The sequence below is a fragment of the Cyanistes caeruleus genome, chromosome 3, assembly GCF_971803275.1.
Source record: "Cyanistes caeruleus chromosome 3, bCyaCae1.hap1.1, whole genome shotgun sequence".
NCBI lineage: Eukaryota > Metazoa > Chordata > Aves > Passeriformes > Paridae > Cyanistes > Cyanistes caeruleus.
This window is the reverse complement of record NC_141703.1, coordinates 81,202,726-81,225,093: the sequence shown is the minus strand read 5'-3', so window position 1 is coordinate 81,225,093 and position 22,368 is coordinate 81,202,726. Positions and strand designations below refer to the sequence as shown.

The window sequence follows — 22,368 nt, the reverse complement described above, 5'->3', positions numbered from 1 at the left end:
CTGAGGCTTTGCTAAGCTAAACAGAGCACCAGCATCCTTCCAGCACTTCCAGGTACAAGATCCAGGGTTTGGCCCAGATTTCCCATTTCTACAGTAAGCACTGTTGCCATGAAGCCCTAATGAGCCAAATCTAATGAACAAAATCTGGGCAGCATTTTCAGGTATTTCTGCACCATCTTTAGTGGGTGGTGTTCAATGGTGGGCAGTGTTCAGCCTTTCAAAAAAGAACCTGGGTCCCTCCAGGGACTTAGGTACAGTCTAGGTGCCTCTCTACTTATCTCAAAATCTTGAGTGTTCCAGTGTGTACCAGTTCAGGCACGAAGAAGTCTGTGCAGAAAGACACAGGGAACCCTGTGGTCCATAGCAGTGATATTGCTAAAATGAGCTGCCTTTGTAGTCTGGCAAACCTGAAAGTAGATAGTCTGAATCTCTTTCATGGACCATTGCCCTTCCTATGGTCTGTTTTGGGTGCCAGAGGGGCTGTTTCAACAACAGTCTAATCCTTCTGTGCCAGTTTCCCCATCTGCAAAAATATTTCTATTAGCCATAATGAATTTTGCTTACAGTTCTGAAACAAATGGAAATACTGAGTTTGTTGGACAAAGCAAGGACAAAATACCTAGCCTGCCTCTCTTCTCCATGGTTCCAAACACAAGTTTATATGACTGTGATCACTTCTTCTGAAAACATGTTAAATTTCTTCTCTTTTTTTCCCCTTAGAAATGGAAAATGCTTGTAAGATTTTCTCAGCTGCCAAACCTTTGCTCTTGGAAGAAGGAGAATATTGATAGGGGACCAAAACTCTGTCAATAGCCATGGAAATTCCCAAACATGTACTTTCAGACAGACGGAATAAGGTGAGGTGACTGGCAAGACCTGTCTTAAGTGCTGACTTTATTTCATGCCAGGGACTTGCCCAGCCCCAAGCTCTAGTGAAAAACACTTCACAAGAACACTTTTTGGGTGGGGTGTTGCTAATATTTTCAGCTGCTGGATATCAAACATGATTTTCAGAGTTGCCAGTGTTGTTGATGCTGCATGACTCACCAGATTTGGGAAGGAGTCCCACAAGCATGTTGACAACAGAGATATCTTAAAGAGCTTTGGTATGAGTTAGCCACACTATTCTTCAATACACATATCTTACATTTTCACTAGGCCCCCTATTCTGTATAAATTTATTATCATGCACATTTATTTTCTTTTATTGACCAAGATTCTGCTACCTCTGAAAAAGTTGTTCTTGACTGCATACATACATGACAGAGTCTCTGAAGTCCTAACTTGACTGGAAATTGACACTGAACTGAAGTTCAGCCTGAAAATTCTCTGAGGAAGGAAAGTATTCTTTGCTTGTCCTTTTGAATAGCCAGTTCTGTAAATGATGCCAAGCAGTTCCACTAAATATCCCATTTTGCATCAAACTGCCTGTAATTTCCCAGTCCACTGAAGACATGCCACATACCTTAATATTTTCTTCAGGCCAAGAGTTCAGCATTGTTGCAATATGGCCTTTGTCATGGATGGTGATAAACAATCCCCTAAGAGAGGAAAAGAAAAGGAAAGAAAGAGAAGAAAAATAAGCCTTGTAATAAAACTAGTAACTCCAAGATAAAAGAAAACAGGTGAACTTGAAAATGGAGAGATGTCAGCTGCTGAGTACAAAACCAGGCAACTCACAGATACAAAAATGAGACCTCAAGGGACTCCTAATAGCAAGGTAAATTCTCATTTTCAAACCAAAAGGCTCAACATCCTTAATGGGAACGTCATTCAGCAGCCACCAGTGTTGCACAATTAACACTTGTGAAACATCTTTGCTTCAGGGAGCAAACTCTACCTTAGTGCAGAACAGTTTTCTAGTTAAAGCAATTTTGATAAATGCAGTGGAGGCTAATGGTTTTAACATAAGCCTTGTTATACATTCTTTCTTGAGGAGCTTATAGCTCCTGGCCATCCCAACAGTGAAAGTATGATCCTTGTCACCCAGCTACCAGTGTCAGTGATGGTGATGGCTACTCCAGAGCTAGATATTTTGGGTCACCTCTCTAGTCCACAGAACTCCAATTTGATTGGATCAATATCTGCCATGGCATTTGCTTTCATCAAGCCAAACCTGCCCTTTTTTCCCCATGAATATCTGATCCTAGTTTTTGACATTCACCAAGTGAAAATGATGAAAAATTATGAGAAGTAAAACAGAAAATCAAATGTTTGGATGTAACTTCAGTGTGAAGTGTTTATATGAACAATAACATAGCTGATTGCACTAAGGTTAATCACTTCTCAATGCAAAGGTCTTCAGGGTTTAAACAAAAGTGCCTTGTTTTTAAATAAAATTAGGATTTGGAAGAGATCATTTTTGAAACTTGCTTTAGATTCGTGGCTTATATTTTCACCTCTCTGCTGTTGTTACCAAAAAGAGTATCTGTAGCAGGGATTCTTTAAATACCCAGGACAGTATTACTTACATTGACTGATCTCTGCTCTGATACTCTGGGATTTTGCAGAAGTTCCTTTTAGGCTGCACTAATCCCAAAAGAAGCAACCTGTCCTCTCTATCAGCACAAATCAAGGGCTCTAACTCGAGGACTCCCCTTGGCAGGAGGATGCAGCCATTTTCCTTGCCTTGTTATCTGCTCACAAAAGCAGGAGTTGTGTCAGCAATTAGTAACAGTTGGAAAAATGGGAGAGATGCATTTTTGTTGCTTACATCTCTCAACTATTGCTCAGACCCGGAAAGTTCAGATCCGGTCATGGTTTGGGCTTCTAATGTGAAACATTAGGGAGAAGAAGCTTGCAAACAACCTCCATTGTAAGGCCATATGAGTGATGGATAATCAAACATAATTGGGCTACTCACCCTGGCAAGGGCTTATCTCACATGACTCTTCTAGGGGACAGATATCTTCCCACAGTCAGCTGTGGGATTCCTAATGAAAATGCCCTTTACTTTGAAAAGAAGAAAAATAAAAGTGCTGACTTCAACACTGATCAAGTCACAATCACACAGACAGATCAGAAAGGCAAAAAAGGAAAATAACATTTCATTTATTCAGTGTAATTCTTTAACACTGTGCCAATAACCAATGAACTAATCACATACACATGGCTTGCCTCAAAGACACTATTCACAAATGTCAATCTTCATAAAAAGGGAGTACTGTATTGCTGCCATCTATGTTTAGAAAGCAGTTATTAACTGGGAATTAAAAGTGCAAATTAGTAACATCACTGCATATATTTCAGGTTGTGATACGCTTTTAGGAAGAATGCTCTTGTTTGAAGGTAACATTTTCCATACATAATGAAGACACCTATTAAGTGTCTAGCTGTGTGCCTCATACATTCATATCTCTTCAGTACTGAAGGGAGTCCACCAGCCATTTAACCTTTGAAAAACATCCTAAGCTCACAGCAGAAGCTGAAACCCAACTGTCTACCCACTGCTGCTTGTGCAGCTCAATGGAACTGAGAGTTGTTTCATATAAAAGTGGAGAGGGCAGCTGCCCCTTGATTCTGACCCTTGAATTGGGAAGGCAGTAGGCTGGTCTTCAATCCCTGCTCGGGATTTGCCAGTAGAGAGAGTTCAGCTTGGGTCTTCCGAGATCTGATGACCAGCCTCACTATGCTCCTTGTGAGAGCAGGACTCTCACAGTTGTCATTGGATTGGCTTGGCTTAGATAGTCTGGTTGGTGACTGAGAACCAAGCATGGAGAGACAGCCCTCTCAGAATTTGTGTTCCCTTCTTTAATATTATGTATTTGATGCTAATTTCTCCTTACTTTACTTCAGGCAAAATCAGATGGCTTATTTTAGACTAACACCCTAATGGCACTACCAGCTTTGCAAGGGAAACCATCAGGAGAGGCAGAAATGGTGATCCATGTGGGGAAAGTGACCTCTCAGTGACACAACCACATCAGGAAGCAGACATCTATCTAAGCAAGCCTTGTATTTCACTAATTCTGTATCTGAGAGCCAAGGGTCCAGGTTGAGTAAAACACCTAATTTTCCAGTGCCTTTAGGCAACCAGCTGAAGCAAGTTCCTGAATCTGGTTGAGGCTCTGTGGTCTCCCATTAGGTGTTCAAGCATTCAGAAGGGGATCCTTGTAGTAGTGAGCAGGAAATCCCTTCACACATGGAATATGCAGTGACCAATTCTGACAGGCAGTTGAGCAAATTCATGGTAGTTTTGAGATTTTGAGATACAAAGACACATTTAGAGTCAGGGGTCACAGGTATGTCCTCATTTTGTGGTCTCCCTCCTGACAACAACTTATCCACAGAGACGAGGTGACCAACTAGTTAAATAAACATGCCCCAAAATGGCAGAGGGTTTATCTGTCCAAAAATCCCTTCTGCAAGGCAGAAGGAACAAACAAGCTCCACAAAATGAACTCAGCAAAAGTTTTACTGATGAGAGAACAGGGAAGAGTAGCAGCCAAGTTTGTCTCAAGGACACACAAACACTCTGGGGGCGGTGTGGCACTTGAACAGGTCACCCAGAGAAACTGTGGATGCACCTTCCCTGGAGATATTCAAGGCCAGGTTGGATGGCCTCAGGCAAGATGGTCTGGTGGAACATGTTCCTGTCCATGGCAAGGGGGTGCACTACATAATCTCTCATCCTTTCCAACACAAACTGTACTATGATTCCATGATTATAGGAGGGGTAACAGGAGCAAAAGCTTATTTGAGTCTTTGAGAACAGAAAGGTAGAGCTCTGACTATTAAGAGGAACAGAATGGCCTATGTGGACCAGTTGCAAATAAAAAACATCCAAGCGGCAACAAAATAAATTAACTTGATTTACAGCTTGAAAATATGTAGCCTAAGCCTTCTGAAGGAAAAATGAAACCTCATCAACCTTTATCACCTTTATTCTGCCTTTATCATCATGTCTGCTCCAACACCCTTGGTATTGCAGGTGATAAATTGCTTCAGAGAAACAAATGATGCAGCTTTCTTTTAATCTCCTTGGCACTCAATAACAAGGATTCAATTAAAATGTAAAGCTAAAAATGTAAGTAATTTTGATCAAGTCAGGTAACACAGGCATTGTGTGGGGCAGAGACACAATGTTTTTCCAGACCAGAAAACTCACCTGTGCCCAGGAACCTGCCATTCTACATGGGTTCAGTCATGCATGGGGACAAAACTACACAAACTAGAGCTTAGTAAAAATTAACTGCCTCAGCACTTTCAACCCAGAAAGTAATGCTGTACCATTATTCCTGGTTAAATAGTAACCTTCAGAGAGCTGTTAGCTTTGTGGGGGTAATTAAAAGTGGGGAGTGCTTCAACCTGCATTCATTAGGGTTTCAGAGCTGCAGTCTCATATTCAGTCCATTAATGTCCCAGGTTTCACTACAGCTGCAATTAGTTAAGGTGGAAGTCAGACTGGATTTTATTGTGCCACTGAGCACATCTGTAAGAGTCCAGGAAACTTCAAGGAGAGTTACAGCTTCTTAATTTGTTACTGAGGCAGTATTTCTGTCTGGATGTCAGCAAGTCCAGTTAAACTGCCTGAACTGGACTGCAAGATCCAGCAAACTGCAGGTCACTGCAGAATCCATCAAAGGGCTTGAGTATATTCACCCACAGGATCTTTTGTCATCCCTAAGCCAGGGACATTATCTTTTCTTTTCTGATTTTACCCTGACTGAGTTCACAGCAGTACTCCAGGACTTACAAAGCTACACTGTACCATGTGAGTCATAAGCATCCTGCTCTGAGCCCCAGTACTGGTTAGACCTTGGACTTCCTGATGGCATTCTGTTGTCCCTTAACAATCCCTTAACTACATCTACTATATTATATACTATATATATATTATATTATATATATATATATATTAAATATATTACATTATATACATTATAGAAAAAGTTCAGAGACAAAGAAAACATGGCATATTTGATGGCCAGTGAAAGTGCTACTAGATACTGCTGATGGCTTTTTGGAATAACATTAATATTTTTTACAAGGGCATGTAATGATAGGACAAGGGATAATAGCTCTTTCAAACTGAAAGAGGGCAGGTTTAGATCAGATATTAAAAGAAATTATTTTCTGTGAGGATAGTGAGGCACTTGCAACATGTTGCTCAGAGAGTTTGGGGACTTGCCATCCCTAGAAGCATTCAAGGCCATGTTGGATGGGGCTTTGAGCAATCTGACCTAGTGGAAGGTGTCCCTGCCCATGCCACAGAGGTTGAAACTAGATCTTCTTTAAGGTCTCTTCTAACCCAAACCATTCCATAATTCTATGATTCTTTTAGATATTTGGGAAGGAATTCATTTTAACATGTCTCAGATATTAGAAAAAAGAAATGTCCTTTAATCCTTTAATTCAATACCAAGCTACTTCTTTAAAAGGGCTAAGTAGTATTCCCCTTTCTGACAGTCCTGGTTAGTAATGCTGACTTGTGAACTATTTCCTATTAGAAAAAAGAGTGAAGCCAGCAGTGCTATCTCTAAAGCTATTGTTTGTTTACAGAGAATGTTCATTCCCTAAAGCACAGAGGGGAGTGAAAAACATTATCCAATCTTTCCTCACAGCTCTAAATCTCTCCTCACTTCCCTCTTACCCAGAAGTCTCTCTCTCCCTCTTCTAATGGCTTTTCCTTGGCAATTACTAACACTCCCGTGGCTATGTTGGCAACCTCCTGGTGTAGACTTGCCCCACTGCTGCCCCTGATGTGAAATCAAACAGAAATCCACTGCAATCAAATGAAATCAATGCCTTTGCTTCATCAAGCTCCATGTAAAACTATGTAAAAGCCATTGCTGTCTTCTTCCAATCTTGTCCTGTGCTGTGGGTTTGGGCAGCATTCCTGACTTTGATTACCTGTTCACATCTATAAAATTAATGGCCTCCTTACACTTACCATATATGAGTAACAGTCAGCAATTATACCCACCAGTAGTCATACCACACTGGTCAAAACCCACAAAAGAGCAGAGCAAATGATGGCACTGGATCACTGATAAATATACTAGCATGAAGCAAAAGAACATCGCTATTTGATTTGCATGAACTTCCCTTACTAGCTGAAATTGAAAATTATTGCATTTTTAGGGTCTGTGGAGGAAAAGAGCCACAGAAGGACCTCAAAAGCTCCTAAGTTGACAGGAGTTGAAAAACACAAGCAATTCACTCAACTATTGCAGCTTCATCCTTCTCCTCGCTCACTCCTCTAGAGGACTCCTCTCCAAATAATAAGATACTTGCTCAGTAAGGGAGGAATGTAACAGCGTTACCCAATATTTACTGGCACTACAATGGTCAAGCCTGACCTGACCTTGCTCAGAGTTTGGTATACAGCAGGAAGAACACAAAAAACCTCAGCTGCAAGTTCCACATGCTTTCTGCACAGAGATCAGTCCATCAGTCTTGTTTATTCAGAAAAGAGGTGTCTTTTTTAATAGGCTACCAGGCTTTGCCTTATAAAACTTCTTGTTTGGAGAAGAGGGACTGATGGAGGCAAGTAGGTTAAAATGGTAGCTAAGTTACTTCAGAGCCAGCCAAGGAAGGGTCCTTCCAAGGAGTCTGTCACCTTGTGTATGTGCTGCCATACCAGTTCAGTGAACTGCAAGAATAAAGGTAACAAAACTCAGGCTTTGTTTAATTTTCTTTGCACTTATTAACTTCTAGTCTGGGTGCTATGAGGGGAACTTGCTCCACAAGCGAGGAGACGATAGAAACTACCATGTAAGCTAACATTAAGAAAATGCACATATTCCCAATACTTGTATCAGACAAGCAGGCGTCATGAGTAAGTGTTTTTATCTGGATAGGAACGGCTCATTCTTGGAATATTAATAAAGGTTAAGTGTCTCCACTTATAACCTGAAGGTGATGAAATTCTACTCACATAAAAGTCCTTGAGCATTTTAACTTAATTTGGCCTGGACTTCCCTTAGAAGACATAGGAAGTCCATGGGAAATCGTTGCTTAAAAAAGCAACAAACAAAAGAGATGAGTCAGATCTTTGCCAGCATCATCCCAGCCTGCACCAGGCTGCTGTTGGATAGCCATAAAAAAGTTGTGAGATAGCAGCCAGAAACCTACAGTTAGTTATAAGGTTGGACAGAAAACAGCTCTGACAGGCATGGCACAAGCTGACCTTCTGCAGTGATCACAGCTATTCCTTACACAAAGGTGTGATGCTCTCTGACAACCTGGTGCAGGACTGTCTCAGAGTAACACTGAAATCCACATGTCAAAATTATTTTCACACTCAGGAAATGAAAAACCAAGTTGGCTTGTCACAGTGGAAGGATGCTGACTGCTGCTGCATGCTGCTCTGTGCTCTTTGCAGTCTGGCTGAATTATGCCCCCAGCCCAGATGACTGGTAGGTATTTTGGCTGCCCAAGGTTGCAGAAGGGACACACGTGAAGGAGGGATCAGCTGATGGACTTGGCTTTTGTTGTGTACTAACCACAGAAAACTCACTGCTGTGCCAGAGGAACTGGCTGGAGGAGCCACTCTGGATTTAAGGCCAGTCTGTGCTGGAGATGAAATAAACTGTGGTTACAGTAAGGGCCTACATTTGGTTTTATTTATTTTCACTTTCAAAACTCATGTTAAAAATTGACAGGTTGAGCAATATGAGCCTTTAGGGGACATTTCCACCAGCTGCACCCCCACTGTTGACTTTTTTTGGTTCTGGTCTCTGCCAGAACAGGACAAAAGGCTTCAGAACAACAAAATAAACTTTGAAATTGCTTGGCTGTTTTAGGGAGCTTGAGATTACAAATGCCTGTGGGCTAGACTTTGGAGAGAAAGTATGTGCTAGCATGAACTGATTTGTCTAAATACAGTACAATTAATCATCAGATTGGACAAAAATCTCTGTGATGATTCATCAGCTGATTTTTTTTCAGCTTTGTCTATAATAAAGGCCAAGAAATTTTCATTGTTTTAGGTAATTTTCTTTGTAAACTGTAGGCTGCTGACCAGTATCCTGAGGTAAGAATGAAAAAATAAAAGAAGTACAATCAACTATTAGTGGAATCTATACAGAGACTTACAAGGCAATATATGTATAGTTTAAATACAGTAAGAGATTTAATTTCAAATGATCTGCAACAGGAATAACTTCATTACTACAATAAATGTCCTTAACATTGTCACCATATATTTTAGGTAGGAAACCCAAAATTCAGTGTGGAAGCCAGAAGATGCAGGCTCCAAGGTACAATAATGAAAGATTCAGTATCCACACAACCCTCTTAAACCCACACTGGGAAATCTCCATGATCCCAAGGGACTGAAAGGTGCTAAACTGTAGGAAACTGCCAAAGATCAGGAACAGAGAGATTTAAGTGAGCACGTGAGTGCAGGCTGTAGCTCTCCCCATGCTTTGACACAGTCCAACCCCTGCCACAGCAAGAAGGTGCAGACCACAGCCTAAAGCAAACCTTTTGGATCCATCTCCTATCTGCCAAATTATTAACACCCACCATTATTTTTAGCAGCTTTGTTTTTTTTCTTCCCCAGGAAAAGGGCAATTATACTGTGTCTTCTCTTGCCTGCTAGCTCATTTCAACAAATTTATCAGAAAGGCAAAGGTCTCAAAGATGTTTGTTCCCATACCCTTTTATGAAAATTACTATTGAGATAAAGAGAAAAGATAAAGGGGTTCATGTCCTCACCACTCTGGGGAGGGGAACATAGACCTTACTCTGACTATTATTCTGACAGCTGCCCAAAAACACAGTTTGCAGCTGCCCACAACATGTGCTGCTTCCCAGCAGTGCATGTAGTACTTTAGTACCTGCTTAGCCCTTGCTAGCAAAGCCTTAGAGCTTTCCTGGGCTGCATGAATAAGCAGAAGCAGAAGCAGAAGGCAGAGAAATGGAGGAAAAAAGGTGACTGTAGAGGAAACCAAATGAAAAACCAGAATGGTTATGGGCAGGATAAAAAAGGCACAAATAGAAAATCAAGGGAACAGTAAGCAGAGCACTGGAAACTGTGCTCACTGCTCCCTGAGGAAGAGGTGAGGGAAGGGGAGGAGCACAAGCTGGTATAGGTGGCTATGCTGAAGCACAGGTGGACATGAAAAAAAGATGAAGGGTATGTGGAAAGGAACGTAAGGTTTCACAGATACAAAATGTTAGGGGACAGTCTACAGAAAGCAGGAGGAATCCCGGATTTATTTGTTCTGCTAGTCAGGTATCAGCCTAAAGAATAAATATCCTTTCTTCATCTCCAGGAGGAAGTTGATGGAGAAAGACCAACTCAGTACATATTGTTATTGGTCATTATGCAGCAATGTGAAAAGGCAGAGGGTTGGAATCAGGTCCCCAGTGGATCTCTGATAACCACATTCTAGGATTAAGGCAAGAGGCAAGTAAACCCATGTTGCTCTTGGCTTGTCATGAGCTTTTCCTACTGTATTCTCAGGACTGGATTCTCTGGTTGAACCAGAGAACTGCCATAGCATATATGGCATAATTCAATGATTAAATCCTTATTGTATTTTAAAACTTGACAACCCCAAATTTCCCAGTGTCCTTTCCAGTAGCAGTGTTTCAATACAATTTAGGAGGACCTCCAAGAAGGTCTGTCTCTGTAAGGATCATGCTGCTGGAGCCAAGGACTGGGTAAAAGCAGCTCTGCAGTATGGTATCTGACTCTGGCTTACCCCAGATCTCCCTTTTTGCTAATGTGCAGGAGGGAGAGGGAAAAACCAGACTGCCTTCTGTCTCCCACAAATAAATTTACAGATGCAGTTGGGTAAAGACCAGGCATTGAGGTGAGACATAGGTTTCCACCATCCAAGGATTCCACCAACCAGCAAATGTCAGCATTTCCCAAATTCAGTAACCTTTGCTGCGTTTAAGCTCATTATGCTCAAGGGGCTTGATATTCTTTGTTCAAAAACAATTTTATGTGTAGGAAAATTTGACTTGGCCCTGATTTTCCTCAGCATTTTTGGAGGTTCAGTTCTGCACCTGACTGTGTGCTGGATCCTGGAAGTATCTCAGTAACTGGAAAATTACAGGATTACAAAGAGAAGTACACTGAGATGGTCAATCAGTGCTGTTGCTCAGTTGATTTTGACCAAGGAGCTCTTATCTGCTTCACTGCTAAGCACACAATGTATTCTGTTTTACTTGATAGTGCAGAGGTTAAGGTGGGATCAAAAACCCCTGGGAAGTTAAATTAAGTCCTACTCTGATTATATTTCCTTCCTGTGCTGTGCAAATTCTTCCAGGACCCACACCTTCCCTTTTAAAGTACACTGCAGGGAGCTCCAAGAATGAACACAGAATTAGGACAAAGTTTGACAAAGGAAAGAAAGATTATTTTCACAATACTAGAGAAATCAGCTTCAAGATAAATGAAATATGATTTGGTATACTTTTAGTGAATCCACCTAATAAAAAAAAAATCTAACTTCTGCTATAAATTGCAGCAAATACAGAATATAGCAGCAGCTTTTATATGAATCCTTCCATAATCAGCTCATAGAATCACAGCATCACAGAACTGTTTGGTCTGAAGGGAACCTTAAAGATAATCTTACCATGGAAAACCTCTTGCCATGGGCAGGGACACCTTTCCCTATACCGGGTTGCTCAGAGCCTCATCCAATCTGGACTTGAATGCTTCCAGAGATGGGGTATCCACAGCTTCTCCTGGCCACCTATGCCAGTGCCTCCTCACCCCCACAGTAAAATACTTCTATCTAATCTCAACCTACCCTCTTTCTGTTTAAAACCATTGCTCCTTATCCTATTACCACATGCCTCAATGCAAGCGCCTCCCCAGCTTTCCTGGTACTGCAGGTGCTATAAGGCATCCCTCCCTGGAACCTTCCCTTCTCCAGACTGAACAACCCCAGCTCTCTCAGCTTGTCTTTACAGGAGAGGGTCTCCAGCCATCTGAGTGTCTCAGTGGCCTTCTCTGAACTCTCTACAACAGGTTCTTGCCCTTCTTGTGTTGGGGGCCCAGAGCTGGGCACAGGCCTCCAGGTGGGTCTCACCAGAGCAGAGCAGATAGAGGGGAGAATCACTTCTCTTGCCCTACTGGCCACTCTGCTTTGGATGAAGCCCAGGATATGGCTGGCTTTCTATGGCTGTTCCCCAGCCCAATGGATACTGCTGTCCAAGGTTTTCATGACAGTCAGCATCATTTCCCCTCAAATTTACATCCTGGTATTCATTATTCTAAATAATTCTTCTCCCTCCTCCCTGTCTTTGGCATTTTTTGTTTGAGGTGGAGTTGTTACTTGTCAGCAGCATAGATTTATGCCAGATCAAAGGAGAACACATTCTGTTATATTTCCTTCACCAGGTCAACCTCTTTCTTTTGGACAACTCCACCTCTTCCTTCGAGATCCTCCTGGTAAATCAGGGAATTTCAACAGACTTAAATCACCTCTGACAGGAGCAGAAAGCATGACCTTCATAAATTAACATGAGATCTGCTGTTAACTTCTGTGGGCCTGACATTTTAATTCATGCCCATAAAAGTTTCTCATGGTTGTTAGAGCCAGTGCATACACATTTTTCTTAGGAAATGCAAGGAAGAGAGAGAAAGTCTGGAGATACAGAACAAGGAGCACTGACTGTTTTCTAATGAAAACACAAAGCTAAGCCCTTTTTCACTTCCTTTTCCACTCATTGCAATGTAGAAACTGTGTTACAGCCTCAGACCAACACTGTTCCATTCCCCAGCCTGCATGGAACCTCAGATCAGGACCAACACACCAGCTCTTCTATCAGAAGTTCTCAGAGTTGAGAAGAACTCAGAAGTTCCAAACAGCCATTTTCAGCAGCCTTGGGCTCCCTCTGCATGAACTACTTTCTCCTCACCTATTCCAATCGTGGTCTTCACCCCCTCATTCAATAACCTTGTCCCATACCAGTAACTGTCTCCCCTACATGTGCCCTGACAGCCTCTTCAGGGCTTCCTGACTACACATGGTCTCTGTGAGACTTTCTATGGACATTCCCTCCCCTTCAGTCAGTTTGGGTGTCTGGGCCAATGTTACCTAAACACATTGCTAAACACATTCCTCTTCTCATGCACTGGCTTCAGATGCCTCTGGAAGAAGGCTGAACTAGGCTGATGGCAACAAGAGAAGTTACAATGACTGGAGTTTTTACAGGTAGAGATTATCTAAAGGGGTTTCAAAACAAACTTTCAAGAGGACAATAATCCAAATCCCAGTCTTCCCACTCACTTCTGATCTCCAATGTTTTATAGAAGAGGGAATGGACACAATTCTGTGGTTAGGAACAAGTCTATAGGATTTACACTTTTGCTCTAATTCCATTTGGTTTGGTCTTAAAGTCTCCAGAAATGGCAGGTAACTTTCCCTCCTGCTGCTCAGACAGCACAAAAAAAAGTCACTCATCAGAACCAGACCTGCTGACAAGACAATTCTGCAGACTGACTGATGTTTCATTTACTCATTTTTCATCAGAGACACAGATCATTATTCTGTCAGACTTAATTTTCACACCATCTGCATCCTGTTAGCTTTCTCCAGGTTCAGCCTAATCCCAACATGTTTTGCATTGTTCTGCAAGCAGTTCTCAAGGATATTTACATTGTAGGAAAAAAATAAAGTGAACTTAGGCAAGTTTTTTCTGTCCCCATAACCTTTCTCCAATGGTGATACAACCACCTTTTCCAGTTGTACTCTCAGGGGATGACAAAAGCTTTTGAGAAGCAGCTGACAACTTTATACTATTAAATACCACTATATTTATAAATTAACTAGTCTTGAGAGACTGTGGTCTTATGCGACTGTAATAAACTATCCCTCACTATCACAGAAGAAATAAAACCCTGATTCCATGCCCTAAGTTTGCTCTTTACTATCTCTTTGTGAAGAAGTATAGTCCCTTTCAAAGATACCGTCACAATTAAAAGAGATCCTTGGACTTAAAACATACCTTTTAAATAGCATTCTATGTGCTCAGTCCTGTGCTCCATAAGTACCCCCATGGTACTCACTAAGTGCATTTTTCATTAAAAAAAAAAAGAGCAAAAAAGGAAAAATAAAAAATCAAGATACTACTACGCACTTTTTTTGGTAGAGGCTTTGTATCCTTACCCTAAAGCAAAAAGGATTCTCAACCACAATCTGAAGGCTTACAGTGGTAGTAGAAGCATTTTCTAAGGAAATGGTGACTGTCCGTTAATGGGATCAATGAACCAAGATTCCTCCTTCCTTCCTTCCTTCCTTCATTTAGTGTCTCAAAGTTGCAAGCCCTGCTGTGTTACATTTCATTCTTTACTTCTGATAAACTTCTAATTAGGATAAGGAGTTCCTGGGCTTTGAAAAGCAAACACTTCCAAGGCCCATATTCCTTACTACCTAGGATAGGTAAGCCAGTTTTGTTATCACTGCTGCTGAACATAAACAAACCTGGCCCTCCATACCTTGAGCAGCTTGTTTCTGCTTCACCACATCAGCACAGCTCCTGGCCAGGTGAACTGGCTATTTGGATTACTGCCAGTCTGGCCCAAAAAGGACTTGGATCTGCCCAGATTTATTCTTGAACCATCACTACACAGCAGCACGGACATCTGTGGAGGCATGGGGGTGGTGGGAAGGAGGAGTTGAAGGGATGCCAGGGATGGATTGCAGGAGACAGACTGCAAAGCTGCATGTGTGCAGACATCGGATCTGAAGCTGTGCAACTTTGCAAGAAATCTCCCTTAAGTCTGGATCACCTTTGATCATCATACACTGCAACAGATATATTCTTTAGATGAAACAGGTCTTGTCACCTTGGGACTCTACTTTCAGTCACATCCTTTGCGCATAAATCTGGGTCCCCTCACCACCATTACAGAACTTGTGAGTCAAAAAGAGCAATGGATTTTCGTAACAAAACTGCAACCGCAAGACACAAAATGAGGAGGAGCATAACCTGAGAAGTGCCCAAGAAGTGAGCATGTTTGCCTGTCCTAGTCCTGTACTCCTCCTGTTACTGGCCACAGATGCAGACAGGACCTGTACACAGGAAGACTTCTCTTCGGACATGTTACTCTTCTTTTGTGCTTATTTAACGTGGTTTGATCACAGAAGAGAGATTTTGACAGGGCCCTTAATCATTACTGCAAAAAAGGTGCTACTGCTTAGTACTTTAACCTGTACTTACAAATAGCATAATAATTTCTATTTCTTATTTCAAAAATTCAAAATACAAAATCAAGCTGTACTTTAGCCTGAAGGTTATAATGCTTATTACATGGCTTTAAATAAACAAATATTGTTAAATCACCAGGGAGCTGGCTGGAAAACAAGATAGGAAAAATGTATTAAACACAGACACCTTCCAGCAAAAACTTCATAGCTCTTAGGCAACAGTGCCTGGATGTATTTTTTATGAATTTTATGGTTCCACCTCTGTTTCAGTCATTCTAAATCTCTGAGGCTTAATCACATAGGAAGAAGTCTGAGGTCAATGGAAAAAAAGAAATCCTATCTGAAGAATTTTAAGCAACTAGTAAAGAGAAAGGCAGTAGGAGTTTGGGGAAGGCAGAGAACCTGCTGGGGCATCAGGAGCTATGCCTGGCCCGCCGGAAGAAGTGGGGAAACTGTGGGCATCATAGATAAGCATGAGAAGAGTTGAATGCTTGCAAGTGTTTTTGTTCCTAGTAGCTCCTTTCTACTGTTAAATATAGAAAGCCTGTTCATTTAGACTGTTAGCTGGATAGCTTTTTGAAAGAGAAGAACACCAGGTGTCTTTATCTGCTCCATTTGGAGCAGATAAATCTGCTAGCAGGGAGTATGCTGGAGCCCTAGCCTGGAAGGAGCTATTGGCCCCATAAAAGTGCAGGTTAGAGATGTTTACCCTTTAAAGGTTTGCATATAAAGACTAAGAAAGCAAAAAGAAGGATTGAGTACTGCAATTACAACAACGGTATCTGACAAACAAAACCTGCAGCCATGTAAACATAGAAAAATGTGCTCTGAGAAATGATTCTGAGAGGAGCCCTTCTGGACATCCCAGGACTGTTTTTAGATGCTGGTGTACAAGAGCTGCTTTGTAAGCAAGTTAAAGTGCACTGTAATCTTTCCAGGCTCAACCTTCAAGTTGCACTAGTTGCAACCTTCAAGCTAAGCACTAATGGGGCTGAGAAAGATCCTAGCATAGGTAAAAAGCTAATTGTGTCCAAAGGTTGCTGCCACTGTGGCCACAGATAGACTGCACAACAAGCTGTGTTTTTGCACATCCATCCATGTTGGAGCAAAATGTGGGGGTTTAAAATGGAGATTTTAGCACAAGTATTGGCATCTTACCTCGAACTATGTGTCTTTCAGGCCATCTCCTAATGTATGTAATGTGCTCCAGGACAGAAAATATATACTCCAAGACAGTTAGAGTCAGATTGAAAAAAAATAGCATATACATACACTTCCCATTTTAATCTCATCACTTTACATGATACAACAGCTCTTTTCACAACAAAACCATTCTTCTGCTAAAACAACCTTGATTACAACCAAATCTGAAGCTAGGCTGAAATTCATTCTGTATCTTCGGGGAAACAAACTCCTCACCACAGGAGACCAAATGTACCAAGGTCATGGCCATTTGTTCTTTCCTGAAGAAGCCATGGGCTGGAGTCCAGAAAAGACCCAGCCCAAATTTAGCAGCAAAACTGCTGGACCATGAGAACAGACATTCCTATCACATTGGTAAAATAATGTGGATTTAAAACATGAGAAAGACATGAGCTACAGGAAGGGGAATTCTCCAACAGAAACAACTGCAGAAAGAGTTCAGTATGTGGACAGACATCCCTGCTTTCCTGAAGATAACAGTGGATGGAAAATAAAAGAAGCAAAGCTCTCCAATATTGTTTTAACTTATTGTAAGGTAAAGGCAGCCGGAAGGCAAAGACGACACAGTGGGTGTACAGCAAGAATTGCTGCATGAATATTGATTAGCTGAGAATCAGCAGTTGCTGCATTAATATTGATTAGCTGAGAATCAGCAGTGTGCTCTTCTCTGCCTGGCAGTGCTCACAGTTCAACACCTGGAGATACAATCCAGGCTCTATTATCTCTGCTCCCTTTTATTCATGCCCAGAAGAAGTTAGTGTCCTCCACTATACGAAGTGCAGATCCTTCTCTTGTTTCCTCATACACACTGAGGAGGAGGAGGGGATAAGATCAAGGCTTGGAGAGACGAATGACTTCACCATAGCCCAGCAGATTCACAAGCTGCACATCAAGGCACAGAACACAATTACCTGGCAAAGACACAAGCCTGTGCAACAGCAATCCTGAGGAGCAGCTCATGTGAAGGAATTCACTGGCTTTATTAGGAATTTTCACGACAAGCAGGAAGCAAGCATGTTTGCCAAGATAATCTTATACATATAATGTCATTAATTATCTTGTCTACACAGCCCTTATGCCTTTGAGGTATGCCTCAGGGACTCCCTGTGACCTAGACTCAGTAGAACTTACCTCAGCTGCCCCATCGGTGGCACTAGTCTCAGCTGAAACTGCAGTGAAACCTCTTGTTTGTGAAATCCCTTGAAAATGGTATTATTCCATTCCTTTACTTTGCAAATTTATATAGCAAAAGCTTAAATGTTCATCTGACTACTGGTACATTTCAAGGACAGAAAAAATTAAAAGCCTGCAAAGAAAACTGAACCACACCATTGAATTTTTAGGCTAAGTTAAAATGCACTTCAGAAAGCTAACAAGGGATTTATCAAAGCATTAATTATTAAAAAGAACTATGCAGAATGGGGTCTTCCAACATGGTACAGAGTGTTTAATGTTGCATGAATTTATACAGTGACTGTTTTGAGCAGAGGGAGGCACTGATGCAGAGCATCATCTATGAAGATGATTCTAGTAGGGTAGTTTATGGAAGTGCATACAAAAGCTCAAAATCAGCATGATGTACCCAAAACCCAACAATTACTCAAAACAGCATTGCAGAGGGCACTGTGTACTCCTGAGGCAGCAGATGGGGAGGGGTGCAGCCCTAAGTTCAGCAAGCTGTTTAGGGACTGTACAGCACTGTTCGAGAACAAAACCACTCTGTTCACTGTTTTTAGGAAGAAGTCAGATCTATTCTCGACTCCCCAACTCATCATCAAGTGTATACACACGAAGCTGCTTGATGGTTCATTTTTTGATGAGGGACTGAGTTTTAGATGTTTCGGGCCACCCACATAAAGATGGTGTCAATACAAAAGAAACATTCACATGAAATTGAAAAAAATTCAAACACAGTCTCTTCACTCACCGTGGTTTCCTGAAAGCCAAACCATATTGCTGACAAGCCAGGCCAACTGTTGGGGTGTAAACTACGGGCATGAATTTCTCAATATCAGAGGTCAGCACTCGGTAAAAAAGCTTCTCATTTCTGTCTTGCAATGTCATAAGAACAATATACCTTTAAAGCAATAAAAAACAGTTTTATAGTTACATATCAGTATTTATGGTAGTTCATAGTTTCACGAAAAGCAGTCATTGACTCACTCAGTATGCACTCAGTTCTCCCAAGCCCTGACACTCCTTTCATCATGAGCAGGTACTTAGAGCAGAATTTCCCAGAGGGCCTGGCCAGCTCCACCATCCTCAGTGACACCTCACAAAGACTCAGTAGGGCTGGACGTCGCACCCATGCACAATCTTAGAATTTTGAAATTTACATCAAAAGGCATCACACACAGCTATCAATACATAATTTTCAAGATTTGTGACACAGAAAAGGCTATGCAACTGGTCTACAGGGTAAGAGTCCTGCTGTTTCAGTCCTCATATCAACAGCAACTGAAAGAGATGGAGATGCAAACCCTGCTGTCCATCACAGCAGGAAACAAACAGCATCTTCCATCAGTAACCCTGATGCACAATACTGGATGCAATGAAAACTCAGAAAGATCAGCTGATACGCTATTGCTTCTGTTTTCTTTCTATTTTTTCCTACATTCTGACAGTTTTTTTCCATTCTTCTATCCAGTGTTTTAGTGAATGTATTAGAGAGCATACAGATAGGTACATGAACTACATGAGTTCACTCTATTTTCACTGCTCTGCTTTTTTCTTGTACCCAAAGTATACCAGAACTCTCCAGTAATGTAGTGGTAGAAAAAAGTAAAATCAGTGGACCTGCTGGACCAGATCCATAGGAGGGTCATGAAGATGATCAGAGGGCTGAAGCATCTCTCCCCTATGAAGACAGGCTGAGAGAATTGGCCTTGTTCAGCCTGGAGAATGGAAGGTGCTGGGGGCATTTTCTAGCAACTTCCAGTACCTAAACAGAGCCTAAATAAAACCTGGAGAAAGACTTTTTACCAGGGCATGTATTGACAGGACAAGAAGGAATGGCTTCAAACTCAAAGAGGGCAGGTTTAGATTAGATATTAGGAAGAAATTTGTGAGTGTGGTGAGGCACTAGTACAGGTTGCCCAGAGAAGAAGCTGTGGATGTCCTGGCCCTGGAAGTGTTCAAGAATGGGACTTTGAGCAACCCAGTCAAGTGGAAGGTGCTCCTGCCCATGGCAGGGGGCTTGGAAGTACATGATCTTTAAGGTCCCTTCAAATCCAAACTACTCTATGATTCTGCTGCTGGAGAATATGGACCGCTGGAGAATATGGACCGCTGGAAAAAAGTGATTCAGAGGGAAGGAATTGTGTACATTGAAGCAGAATCCACAATTTTTCCTTGAGGTTTTAAAGAACTGAAAGGTAAAAGGGGAAGGGAGAGGAAATAAAATGTTTTTGACATACTTGTCTAGATCATTAGACTTGTTTTCAAAGTTTTTCATCACACGAAGGACTTGAACATCTTGGCTCAGGAAGCAAGGAGGAAGGAGGCCATGAATTCCCAGCTGTAGCCTTTCTTTAAGTGTAAAAGCCATTCCCTGGGAAGAAAAAAAGGAAGGCACATTCAAATGGCATAATATGCACTAACAACTAGGATATCCAAGAAAGCAAGCAACAGCATACAGCCCCTGTGGGCCTGGAAGCAGTCCTGCCCTGCAGGGAGTGTGGGGTCCAGACCACCCAGGCTTGCAGCTTCTGTATTAGCTGTCCAACACCAGTAGTGCTTTAATGACTCACACCCTTTTGCCATCTGAATTTGGTTTATTTCTGTAGCGTCTCTGACTTCACAGTGTACATATACTTAGTGTTTCTTCCACTTCATACTCTTTTTATATTACCTCATTAACTCATGCCTACTAGTTTCCATTGCCTTCCTGGAAGCACAGTGATCATACTCCTTTACAGATCACATAACACGTGTAGAATCATGGAATCATTTAAGTTGGAAAAGACTTCAAAGATCATCAAGTCTAACCATTAACCCAGCACTGCCAAGTCCACTAAATTGTGGACTAAATAAGCATGACATCTACATGGCTTCTAAATAACTTCAGGTATGGTGACTCCACCACTTCCCTGGGCAGCCTGTTCCAATGTTTGATGACACTTCTCATGAAATCTTTCCAATATCCAATACAAACCCTTCTTGGTGCAACTTGAGACTGTCCCCTCTCATCCTATCTATCACATCTTATCCTATCCTATCACTGGGAGAAGAGACTGACCCCCACTTGGCTACAACCACCTTTAAGTGGTTGTAGAGAGCAATGAGGCCCCTGAGCCCCCTTTCTCTAGGATAAAGACCCCCAGCTTCCTCAATTGCTCCTAATCAGAGTTGTGCTCCAGACACGTCTCCAGCTCCTTTGCCCTTCCCTGGACATGCTCCAGCCCCTCAATGTCTTTGTTGCAGTGAGGGGCCCAGAACTGAACAGAGGACTCAAGACGTGGCCTCACCAGTGCCCAGTACAGGGGGACAATCACTGCCTTGGTCCTGCTGGCCACACCATTGCTGATACAGGCCACGATGTCATTGGTCTTGCACTACACTTTGTTGAACCAATTCGCCTTGGCCCATCAATCCAGCCAGTGCAGATCTCTCTTCAGAGCCTTCCTGCCTCCATCAGATCAACACTCCCACCCAACTTGGTGTCACCTGCAAACTTAATGAATTAACTACCCTTCACTCCCTTGTGAAGATCATTGATAAAGACGTTAAACAGGACTAGCCCCATTAGTGAGCCCTGGGGAACACCACTGCTGACCAGTCAGCAGCTGCATTTAACTCCATTCATCACCACTCTGGGCTCAGCCATCCAGCCAGCTTTTCACCCAGCAAACAATGCACCTGTCCAAGCCATGAGCAGCCAGTTTCTCCAGGAGAATGCTGTGGGAAACAGTGCCAAAGGCTTCACTAAAATCCAGGTAGACAACATCCGCAGCTTTTCATTCATCCACTAACTGGGTCACTATCATACAAAAAGATCGACTTGGTCAAGCAGGGCCTGCTTTTCACAAACACATGCTTGCCTGGTTGTCCTGCACATGTTGCATGACAGCCCTCAAGATGACCGTGTCCATGTCCTTCTCCAGCACCAAGGTCATGTTGACAGGTCTATAGTTCTCTGGATCATCCTCACAGCCTTTCTTGTTGATGAGTTTCACATTTGCTAACCTTCAGATAGCAAAGATTTATATTTGGGTACTGCACAGTACACCCAGCTCATCCACTTCAGTTACCTACTAGTTTATCACCAGACACAGTTTACTAATGGCATATTAGTGGAGCGGAAGACAGACGGGCCATGTAGGATGCTTTCTCAGTGCTAACCTTTTATTTTAAATACAAGTAGCACATAGAGTGCCACAAATCTTATTTAGTAACAACACTGTCCCATAGCTGGAGCTCAACTGCTAGACTCTGTAGGATGACCCTTCTCTTACAGGACAAGGTCACGCTTCCGAGGCAGAAGCCTGAGCATGTCCTGCTCCTGTGCATGCAGGGGCTGACACTCCAGACCACCAGCAGTGCCTTGTGCTGGACTCAGCCTGGTAAACAGCAATGGTAAGTTAATTCAACAGTCTTTAATTAATGGTATTTCTGCTATGCTGACAGCAGATTAGACAGCAGGATGTCAGAAAGCATTTTCAGGAGTGTCTGGGGAGCTTAAATCCTAATGAAAATTTCACCTGTAACTAACAAACTGAGTAACAAATATCTTGATGAACAGCTGACAGTGAAACATTCAAAATCTGTAACTATTGAACTACATCTACTCAAGCATACAGACACATGCTTGACAAAATATTAATGAGCAGCTCTACGGCTGCAGAGCTGTTAAACTGCTGTTTTCTACCATGGATTTAACATTTCTCTATGACAAATAACTGTTACCATTGCCAGAGAAAAACTGGATACTGAGGACGTATCTTGATGAATTTGGTTTTGGCAACCTTCCCTTCCCTCCTCTTGCTTGCTCCCATCCCTGCCATCCCAGTGGTTGTGCCAGTACGAGCACATGTGCAGTCACATG

The 22,368-nt window shown here is 42.1% G+C and overlaps 1 protein-coding gene across 2 annotated transcripts in view; it reads right to left on the bottom strand.

The window, feature by feature from the left end:
* Nucleotides 1-22,368, bottom strand: part of ME3 (malic enzyme 3) — a 117,744-nt gene that overhangs the window by 33,789 nt on the left and 61,587 nt on the right. The window contains exons 2-4 of one of the 2 annotated variants that reach the window (XM_086882193.1): nt 19,742-19,875; nt 18,253-18,402; nt 1,466-1,541 (exon numbers count right to left, since the gene is read on the bottom strand). In XM_086882193.1, coding sequence (XP_086738319.1) covers nt 1,466-1,541; nt 18,253-18,402; nt 19,742-19,875 — 360 coding nt within the window. The remainder of the gene's footprint in view (nt 1-1,465; nt 1,542-18,252; nt 18,403-19,741; nt 19,876-22,368) is intronic. The other variant, XM_086882194.1, reaches the window with a different exon arrangement.